The sequence below is a fragment of the Opisthorchis viverrini genome (genome assembly GCF_000715545.1).
Source record: "Opisthorchis viverrini unplaced genomic scaffold opera_v5_571, whole genome shotgun sequence".
NCBI lineage: Eukaryota > Metazoa > Platyhelminthes > Trematoda > Opisthorchiida > Opisthorchiidae > Opisthorchis > Opisthorchis viverrini.
In genome coordinates, this window is record NW_008752235.1 from 163,686 (window position 1) to 174,837 (window position 11,152).

The 11,152-nt window shown below is 42.5% G+C and overlaps 3 protein-coding genes across 3 annotated transcripts in view; 1 reads left to right on the forward strand and 2 right to left on the reverse strand.

Annotated features, from left to right (window-relative positions):
- T265_15527 (hypothetical protein) overlaps nt 1–9,358 on the forward strand; it is a gene marked incomplete at both ends in the record, with an annotated part of 64,136 nt that extends 54,778 nt beyond the window's left edge. Inside the window, one exon of the mRNA XM_009178508.1 lies at nt 9,221–9,358. Within this exon, the coding sequence (XP_009176772.1) occupies nt 9,221–9,358 (138 nt within the window). The remainder of the gene's footprint in view (nt 1–9,220) is intronic.
- On the reverse strand, nt 3,883–4,786 carry T265_11761 (hypothetical protein; the record flags this gene model as incomplete). The annotated part of the gene is made up of 2 exons (XM_009178509.1): nt 3,883–4,066; nt 4,692–4,786. The coding sequence occupies 2 exons, from the start codon at nt 4,784–4,786 to the stop codon at nt 3,883–3,885; spliced, it is 279 nt and encodes a 92-aa protein (XP_009176773.1).
- The window catches only part of T265_11762 (hypothetical protein), a gene marked incomplete at both ends in the record, with an annotated part of 6,902 nt that continues 4,935 nt past the window's right edge, over nt 9,186–11,152 (reverse strand). Inside the window, one exon of the mRNA XM_009178510.1 lies at nt 9,186–9,587. Within this exon, the coding sequence (XP_009176774.1) occupies nt 9,186–9,587 (402 nt within the window). The remainder of the gene's footprint in view (nt 9,588–11,152) is intronic.

Sequence of the window (11,152 nt, forward strand, 5' to 3'; positions counted from 1 at the left end):
CAGGTTTACTATTCCCGGATCATTTTGTTCGCCACTGCATCTGATGTACCTAGTAAACTACAGGGCCAGATTGCTCAGATTCTAATAGCTTATCCCATTGGATTTGTATAAAGCGCGAACTCCGGCTTGAAAATGGTCCAGGGATTTGGGTTCGAATAGCATGGCAGCAAGAAAGTTGGACGCGACTATCAGTAAGGGAGCCAATAGATCGATTACGATTTATTTGTGCAAACACACGCATGACACGCTTAGCAAGATGTAGTGGGTAAAGCATACAAGGTACGCATACAAATTTGGTTGAGTTACGCAGTGGGCTCAATGTGAATTACATTATTGTGCGGATCCAGATATATAATCATTTTGTAGAGGAATTCTACACCAAGACTGAAGTAAGGTTTTGCATGAAATCTGCACGAACTAATCGCGCGGGTCGTTCCGCCTCGGGTATACTGTAAAAAATATTGAATGTGTGTAAAATAGTCAGACTAAATAAATATTACATTGAAACGTTCATATGTGCCATCATGTTTGGGTAAAATCAGTGAAAAATTGCATGTGTTCAGACAAGGACCGAGCAATCTGGACTGAACTAACTAACTAATTAACTGGATGGTCGTTGGTTTGTCCGCTGAACTGGGCAGTTGGATTGCAAACGTTTCATGAACAATGGAGGTGACAGCATCCGTGCGTTGTTAGCNTTTTGTTCTCCACTGCATCTGATGTACCTAGTGAACTACAGGGCCAGAATGCTCAGATTCTAATAGCTTATCCCATTGGATTTGTATAAAGCGCGAACTCCGGCTTGAAAATGGTCCAGGGATTTGGGTTCGAATAGCATGGCAGCAAGAAAGTTGGACGCGACTATCAGTAAGGGAGCCAATAGATCGATTACGATTTATTTGTGCAAACACACGCATGACACGCTTTGCAAGGTGTAGCAGGTAAAGCAAACAATGAACGCATACTGATTTGATTGAGTTACGCATTGGGCTCAACGTGAATTACACTATTGTGCGGATCCAGGTATAAAATCAATTTGTAGAGGAAGTCTACACCAAGGCTGAAGTAAGGTTTTGCATGAAATCTGCAAGCACTAATCGCGCGGGTTGTTCCGCCTCGGGTATACTGTGAAAAATAGTGAATGTGTGTAAAATAGTCAGACTAAATAAATATTACATTGAAACGTTCATATGTGCCATCATGTTTGGGTAAAATTAATGAAAAACTGCATGTGTCCAGACAAGGACCGAGCAATCCTGACTGAACTAACTAACTAACTAACTGGATGGTCGTTGGTTTGTCCGCTGAAGCAATCAATAGGATTGTAAACGTTCCATGAACAATTGAGGTGACAGCATCCGTGCGTTGTTAGGGAGCGCGATGGAGCCCACAGATGGGTTGGTGGTTGCGCGAACAAGCCAACGACCATCATTGCTACCTGAACTATCAGCATTCTCCTCATCTAACTAAGTTTAAATTTGCAGGTTGTCCAACAATGAGTAAACGCTTTGAGGATGCGCAATAAAGATCGATTTATGGGGGCATCTGGTTTTGCTGGGACTCAACATGTATGAGCGCGCGCAATATAGTGAAGGAATTTTATCTTGAATTTATACTTGCAACCTGTGGAAGGTCTCCTTGAACAGAAACCGCTTAGTCCTTCATGACTATATAGTCCGAATTACGGCGAGCAAACGTTTATGATTTTTCTATGATAACTTCAATGCTGACCAAGTGTCACAATTCAGTTTAAGCGATCACAGTGTTTGGTGTGAGAACCTACTGGCCTGTATATCGGTGGTTACACCTGGAGTTGGACAATCTGTCGTTCATTCTCCTGGTGGCATGACAGCTAGGCAGTAAATTAGTGCTACATCTGAGCGATTATTCGGTATTAATATGAGGGACCCCCTTATTTGTGGCTCTCGCAATGCCACCTATATGAAATGCACGAAGACGCTGCTCAGTGCATTGCGAGGTCAACTCTGGAAAGGAATGCTTTGGTCAGTGTTTCTCACCTTATGTCATGTCGACAGATTAGCAGCTGATCCCAGAAATTCAAAAGTCTGTATCGCGTCTTGATCTACCTGTTTGTGATGTGATAGCGCGATGATCTAATTCCCCCTCATACAGAGCACAAGCAGAGCAGACGGAAGAGAGAGCGATGAAGGCCAATTTCAACACACTAGTTTGGTAATCGAAACCAATAACCCCCAGGACACAACGCAACACAAATTTGGATCAAGCCATTTGGAATCCAAGTGCGAAGATTGCTAATTGCCAGTTAGTTTTGGTCCAAAGCTGTACCCTGCAAATTAGATGAACACAACTACGAAGAGAATGGCCATCAACTCAATGATGTCTAGAGTATATCCCCTCAATAATCGGCAAGTATGTTGCCGATCAACAGCCCATGATTTATTCCGAATGAAGGTACCCGAGCTGCCAGTTTTGCTAGAGGATGTATTCACAAGTCATTGAAACACCTATGATTTATAGGATCTCATTAATTCTCCAGTTTGCTTGGAAATCTACAAAAGTGTGATAATTTGCATGGATAATATCTCTGGCCACATTACCATGCAAGACCATCACAGGTGAATACGAGAAGATTGAATATACGTTACTCACATGTTGAGTATGATCTGCCGTCCTCCATCTGTAGACCGTGTTGCCAATGTGTATGTACAGTGGCGAATATGGCACTCCGTCTTGTAGATGTAACGCATTGTTCGTAGTATCATATCGAGCACCTGCCCATTCTGAAAGGACATGGATTCGACTTGTGTCCGGTAAGTATGCCCGCGCCAATCCCAGTTCGAACGACACCTCACAGTTTACGACGCACAGAGGAGTTGCGCCCAAATATATACTGTAAAATGACAAATAGTTATGTGTCCTTTATCAAACCTTGGCCATTAATTTGTCGCAAAATGCATCCAACTTCAGAGTATCTCTTGAATTCCTCTGGTAATCGGTAGCAGGCAGTAGCGCACAACATCAGTTAAATGCACAGGGTACGTCAGATACTAAGAGGTTCATTCAACGATGGGCGAATGTATATGTCTGAGGTGCCGGTGGGCGCTTTCCTTGGATGAAGCAACCGCATTATTATTCAGCGAGGCGCAGAACGCTCTAGGTCTGTGCCATTTAGAATAAACAAAGTTTCCTGATGTATCCAATACGGCTAACAACAGCAGAATGAGAAGAATAGGAATCTTGAAATAAAAATAATTTGGCCACTTACCTGGTAACCATTATTGACCAACGTTCCACAGAAGCGCAGGCAAATGCAGGTATTGGGTCTAACTCATCCCTGGTCATCTTATTGTACTTTACCTGCCCTTCTTTATCCCTGAGGTTGAGGACAGTGCAGAAAATGGTATAAGAAATTCGGGTGGAAACACGAGGTAACTGTTTGTTGTTTACACCTGTCACGACCACATAACCGAAAACAAACATCTACATACAGATGGGCAGTACACCGAAATTCGTCACACAACCTGCCCAAAAAGTGTAAAACATCCACTTATCCAGCCTGCGTAAACTGCAATCCTTTGGAGACATGTTTTTCATGTCCTGCCCAGCCTTTTTGGTTTTTCATGGACTGGTCGGTGAATGTATTAATTTTACTGGCGAAAATAACTTTCCGCTAGAAATAACAATGAGCGCCTAAGTGAATGGATTTCATGTGTTGGCAAAATCTGCAAATAGGTTCCACTAGTTGCCTCGGGTGTACCGACGAAGGCATTGTGACTGTGCGCGTGTACGCACAGGGCAATTCTTTGGGCATGATTCTGCGGTCTTCGCGTGTGATGTGACGACAAGTTGGAAGGAATTTCTGTACACAAGACAGACAACACGGTGTGCCAAAAGCTTAGTTCAAGTCATCCCGGTGTGTTTTGTAAGCTTTGTGCTGCCACGGTAGGTGCAATATTGTCCATTTGCAAGCTTAGCTCGACAGTCGTCAGACAGCTTTCCACGTCTTGGACCAACCCTCTGCTGTTTCTCTGTGTTTCGTAAGCGTTGTGCTGCTACGGTAGGTGCAATGAAACCACTGAAGGGTCTAAAGGGCAATAGTCAAAGTAGGTAAGTGGCAGAACCTTTTCAGAAAGTAAGTTCGATCCTTTGTTTCGTTTGACATACTTGTCAATTCAGACGAAATTCATTATTGGCCTTTCGTTGAGCACTGGGCTCTAAATAAATAAATATCCCTACACAACAAAGGCTTCGTGAGCCTGCCAGCGAGAACTTCTCATAGGCACTGTAGAAGGCTTCATGCTAATCAGCGGGAATTCCATCTAGATTTACTTCACAAACGAAGGTAGAATTGTAACTAGCTCAATCTTAATGCGTACTTTCTTATCAGCGTTAACGTAAGGAATTCAATAAGCCTTTATTTGGACGCTTATGGTGCATTTTCTGGCTGTCATGCGTTCTAAGTAGGACGAACAAGCAGGTTCTTGGTTACTCTTCCGTACGCATAGAGAGATGAAGGCAGATACCATTTTGGAAATAAATAAAAGGAATCCTAAAAGACGATGCATTTTCTATCCATAAACTCAATGCTTCATGCAGGTACCTGTCAATAAATCCAGATAAAAATGTTGAAAACAGTAACAGCCCAGAAACTAAAAAACTGGTAACACAAAACGAGTATTAATAATACATATACGGCGTTTTTCACTCACTTCTTGAATTTAAGCCTCAAAACTGCCTTGTGATAGCCTGAATACCGCTTCCATTGGGACCAGAAGGTTTCTGTGGGGTCGTTAGGTGGTGCCATACCTATTACACCGTCGTAGTGAACACCCCAGTCCGGACTGCCCTCGAACTCCCTGACGACCAGAAAATTTAGCACTTTTTCAGCTGCTATCACTTGGTGAGTCTGTTACGTATTCAGCGTTGGTGAACAGACAATAAACATACCTTTATTCGGAGTCGATTCCAACTACCTCTCAATCCGACATTTCTGTACGTGAGGCATACTTCTGGTTGTTGGACAACTGGTTCGTTTACTTTACTCGCCAAAATCCAAGAGAAGGGTAGACTTGTGTCCAACAGCATAGTCCAATCCGTCTGACCTTCTGGTCTGAAGAGAGTGAAAACGCGAAGGGGCTTAAAAATAACAGTATTCACAGAAAACTCACAGATTGTGATATTTCTAGATGCAGCGTGAATTTGTAACGTTTTGTTCGCCGGTTATTCCATCCAACTTCTAGTGTTCTGTTGATAGTTCCCTCCACCGATTTGCTTCAGTTTTTACGCGAAATGTTAACACTGTTTTACCTATTATTTGTTGAGAATTCTACCGACGCAACTGCATGCAAAATTCCAAAGAATATTGGAGTTGTGAACGAATTAAGACGCATTTTTGAAACCACTTAGCGATGTATAGAAACAAGAGCAGTATTTATTCATTTGTTTCATTCTCGATAACTGCCTCGCATTGGATATGTTTATCATACAACCCATGACATTCACTAACCAATGCCCTTAACGTCGAAACGTCATCTGGCATACGAGTTTTGTCCTGGATGAAAAAAGCGGTACGGATATTCGAGAATTGGTTTCGCTACTAAATCTCCTATTTTGGAGTTTTGTCAACAAAATGTAAAATCCTGCTTGTCTTTTACATGAAGAAAAGTAATTCAGATAATTCAAATTAATTATGATTTTAGGGATGTGGTTTGCACAGCTCATGCGACCATAAATAAACTAGCAAGTGAGATGTAAAATTTGACTAATTTATTGAGCTTCCCTAATAGTGCATCCTTCATTTGCCATTTTTAATACGAGAAGCAGCTTATTGAATAATCGGAGGAGTGTGCCCTTCCTCAGTGACAGTGACTGGTTTTAAAACGTTTTAAAAAAGTTACAGATGCTTTGAATAGAGATCGTATCGACAGTTGAGTTTTCTCCCAGAAAGATGACTGACAAATCCTCAGTAGTGCGCATAAAAAACATTTTCATCCCAAAAATGCACTCATTGGTTTGCCAATTTGGATAAAACAGGAGACTCACCGGGAACCCACCTGAATCGCCAGGGTATAATTTTGAAGTGTTTCCTGTAAAATCATGAGCTGCTTGATCACTTTGTGCTGCACAAAATTTCGAAAAAATGTTGTTCAAAATAACGCCAAGCCCAGCTCTCAGGTATGTGAGGATTAAACATCTTTTTTCGCAGTGAATGTATTATACATTGAGTCCGAAGTTTTGAGCTACCACAACACGCTTCTCGTGTACGTGGCTACACAGTCAGCGTGATTTGCAGTGATTGAAATAGTCCACGCCAGGGACAAAAACAATGGTCTGAAACTATTCAAGCCTGTTTCTGTGGCTTCTGACAACGCTAAATGCCCAACCGAACGATGCGCTACATTTTGCTTGTGACTTGGAATGTAATTATCACTGTACGTGAGGCATACTTCTGGTTGTTGGACAACTGGTTCGTTTACTTTACTCGCCAAAATCCAAGAGAAGGGTAGACTTGTGTCCAACAGCATAGTCCAATCCGTCTGACCTTCTGGTCTGAAGAGAGTGAAAACGCGAAGGGGCTTAAAAATAACAGTATTCACAGAAAACTCACAGATTGTGATATTTCTAGATGCAGCGTGAATTTGTAACGTTTTGTTCGCCGGTTATTCCATCCAACTTCTAGTGTTCTGTTGATAGTTCCCTCCACCGATTTGCTTCAGTTTTTACGCGAAATGTTAACACTGTTTTACCTATTATTTGTTGAGAATTCTACCGACGCAACTGCATGCAAAATTCCAAAGAATATTGGAGTTGTGAACGAATTAAGACGCATTTTTGAAACCACTTAGCGATGTATAGAAACAAGAGCAGTATTTATTCATTTGTTTCATTCTCGATAACTGCCTCGCATTGGATATGTTTATCATACAACCCATGACATTCACTAACCAATGCCCTTAACGTCGAAACGTCATCTGGCATACGAGTTTTGTCCTGGATGAAAAAAGCGGTACGGATATTCGAGAATTGGTTTCGCTACTAAATCTCCTATTTTGGAGTTTTGTCAACAAAATGTAAAATCCTGCTTGTCTTTTACATGAAGAAAAGTAATTCAGATAATTCAAATTAATTATGATTTTAGGGATGTGGTTTGCACAGCTCATGCGACCATAAATAAACTAGCAAGTGAGATGTAAAATTTGACTAATTTATTGAGCTTCCCTAATAGTGCATCCTTCATTTGCCATTTTTAATACGAGAAGCAGCTTATTGAATAATCGGAGGAGTGTGCCCTTCCTCAGTGACAGTGACTGGTTTTAAAACGTTTTAAAAAAGTTACAGATGCTTTGAATAGAGATCGTATCGACAGTTGAGTTTTCTCCCAGAAAGATGACTGACAAATCCTCAGTAGTGCGCATAAAAAACATTTTCATCCCAAAAATGCACTCATTGGTTTGCCAATTTGGATAAAACAGGAGACTCACCGGGAACCCACCTGAATCGCCAGGGTATAATTTTGAAGTGTTTCCTGTAAAATCATGAGCTGCTTGATCACTTTGTGCTGCACAAAATTTCGAAAAAATGTTGTTCAAAATAACGCCAAGCCCAGCTCTCAGGTATGTGAGGATTAAACATCTTTTTTCGCAGTGAATGTATTATACATTGAGTCCGAAGTTTTGAGCTACCACAACACGCTTCTCGTGTACGTGGCTACACAGTCAGCGTGATTTGCAGTGATTGAAATAGTCCACGCCAGGGACAAAAACAATGGTCTGAAACTATTCAAGCCTGTTTCTGTGGCTTCTGACAACGCTAAATGCCCAACCGAACGATGCGCTACATTTTGCTTGTGACTTGGAATGTAATTATCAGAAGTATGCCACATCTACACTGTGTCCAAATGGTCTTGTCCATGCATATGCAGCCATTAGGAAAAATTGGATTATTTGTAGAATTGTTCTACAAATTTGCTGATTCAGGAGGATTTTGAAGGAAACAGTTTTCTCGTCTCGTTACCCTCAGATGAATCCAAATCACTTTGATCGCACCACGTCATCTTTTTCTACAAAATTCCCGTAAAATACTTTTTGCACAAGAGCGACAGAGTTATCCAACTGTGGCCACTTTCACTGTGCGAAGACAACATGATCTTGCGCGTTATTTCCCGTAGAATTGTTTTTGACCGCAATGATATTTGCGTTGTCCAAATGTACGTTGTATCGCGCCAATTTACCAGCTACGTGGGCGCAGACTTGCATTGAGATTTCAAATTTAGCCTAGCTCGAAATAAGCGAAAATTCAGATTGCTTCTATTGTGGTTGGGTGATATTCGTACTAAAACCTACCGATTATTGGTCACCGATGGCCAGATAGTAAGCTGATTTTGTCTGTTATCCGTCTGCCATACGTAGATCCAAATTAAGTTGCAACATCATACATTCCAAAGAACGCTGATATTTTCCGGTGCGGTAAAATCACGTGCTCACAGTTCACAATTCTAAACTCAGCGTTGAAGCCTTCCTACACAGTCCAGGCACTTTGGGCGCGAGCATAAAAAATAGGACGTAAACACAATCTACACAATGAAGTCTCCAAGCATTTGATGAAGTCTAAATAATTTCGACCGACAAGAATGTACTGCGATTTCATATTTTTACACTGTGTTATTTTTTACCGGGCACTACTAATATATGTCTAGCTAGTTTATTCACCCTATACGGGCTACAAACCTGCATATTTTCTCTTTTGCAAGCAAATTATTCATCTCTGATTAAAGTTTATTTTAATGCGAGAGAACTCTGATAATCGGGTGAACCTGGCTCCGCAACCTCGGCTCAGAAACAAAGTAATTTTTCGTTGTGACTCGGTATCAAGGCGCTTTCATTCGTGATTGCTCCCGTGGAAATTTGGTTCTATTATAAGAAATAATGAACTAAATGTGAAGAAAGACGAACGGTCGATAAGAAGATGCTAAGAGTTACGGAACTGAATGCTGCCAGGAGTGTCATGGACCAAGTCGTAGAAACCAAATGCAACTTGTTATGCGGCGAAACTACGGCTGGGTTGCTTTGAGGTACATGAATTCTTGTCCTCACCACCAGTGGAGGGTTCGCTTTTAGGTGTCGCTTCGTGACCTTACGGGTGATTAGAGAGGTATGGTCTCTTACCAGAAGGAACCGAGTAAAGTGGCAGCCGGAGGAGAGTTGCTAAAGGGTTTGTATGAGGAATTGGTGATCTTCAGGGGGACTCGAAGGGCTACGGTAGACCACGCCGAGAAGAAGAGAATCGGACCCGCGAAGCGGGATTTGGACCCACAGTGCATCGCAAAAGGGTGCAGGGATGGTGTCAGAGAGGACAATCGGGATTGGTAGGGCCGCATGTAAGTACAGAGCAACTCCACCAGCCCTCCCTCGTTTTGAGTCAGCTCGTAAAATAGAGTAACCGTCTATCGAGACCTCCGCGTCAGAGACATCTGGTGTGAGCCAGGTCTCTGTGGGTGCGATTATGGACGGTTTATCAAGGCAAGCTGACTGATTAGCATCGCAGAGTTTGTTGAAATGGCTGAGGCAGTCTGTGTACAAGCATTTCAACACTGTCTCTGCGGCCTCCTAGGGTGAGGAGCCGAGAGTTCAGTGACCAGGCTGGTTAGCAGACTTAATAGTTGTGCACCGTGTTTGAGTCTGAGTCCAAGGCTCCAAGGGGGTTCTGGGACGATGTTGTCTGCTTCCTGTCTTTGTGGTTTCTGGGAGTGCTTTTCGCCTGCGAGGTTTTTACGTTCCGTGGGAGCTTGGTTTGCTCGNCGGTTGATCTTGTTTACCCTTATTTAAGGCATGGCTCATGTTTTCTCATCCTGTGACTTTTTCAAAAGCAATATTTCAACTCAAGTCGAGAAGCTTTCGCTCAGGAACCTAATACATTTGCTATGCACGCATATCCAGCTGCGCTGGTCACTGCGTCGCCAGATTTGCACAACCAGAATGGCGAAGAAGCAAGGGGGCAGTCTGTTTAATTACAGCACATGGGTCCATGCTGTTTGTATGGAGAATGATCCCGTGTAGGAAAACCGCTTTTGTCCTGTTCGCTACATTTTGTGAACAATCATGTCAGCTAAGAGGGCTGGAAAACACAATTGGAAGTGTTTGACGCCTGTTGTGGTGGAAGCTGTGGAAAAAGTATGCAGTTTTGTAAGATTATTAGAAGAGAAATTACTTCTTGGACTATGGACTCATCAAACTGTCCCACTGCGAAATAGGACTTATTGATTGATTACGTAGAACTTCTCCCGGGACCGCATATTGCCGAGAGAATAGGCTCAAGGAACTGACTTGTTTTCGACGCCAAAGGCTTTCACTGCAACGGCGCACACAATGTCACACGCTTCCATATCGCGGAGGTGTGAGAAAACATGCACGATGGCGCCGGAATCGTTCTGCTTGTTCTTGATTGCGAGAAGTCGGAGAACATGTGGAAATTCCCAGTATGCTGGCCTACTGATCGTCGACTACTAAGTGACGTGATTTCATAAATGAAATGTCATACTGTCGCAAGAGACCAGCTAAGCGGAATTCCCCACAAAGATCTATTAAAAACTGAAACGTATTCGCCCTCATGTTGAACGGTTCATCTGGATATCTCAACTTTGTTAGTAACTCTCGTACATTCGAGAAAAAAATTAGTGCGTCGACCCAATCCATGTTAGCCAGCGATGGAAACAGAAGGCTGCCGTTCGCACAAATTCTAAGCCCCGGCATCTTTAGCGTTATCTTCGTAATCGGGCCAATATGATTGTCACTGGAATTACGAGCTGCTGCATGTGGAATTGCCACGAACATTTTGTGCGTCACTAGATGTTTGATCCGAAAAAGAAAGAAAGAGCAGGTTAAACAGGCTTCAGGAAGCGATCCCAAACCAATACGTTTCAGCCTTTCAATAATAATTCAAGATTTCTCTCCCTTTCTTAGTGTCGGATAACCGAAAGGCAGCTTATTTCACCTTCATTATGAAGATGTGAGTGTGCCAAATATTATAAGAAAAGTTTTTGAAATGGGTCCAGATATATGGGGAGGGTGCATCGGGCGCTGCTGGTTAAACCGACCCGAGTGGAGTTGGCCCACTGAGAATTACTCAAACGCCAACAGCAATGCCGCTCTACTATAATCCTGAGTAAATTATT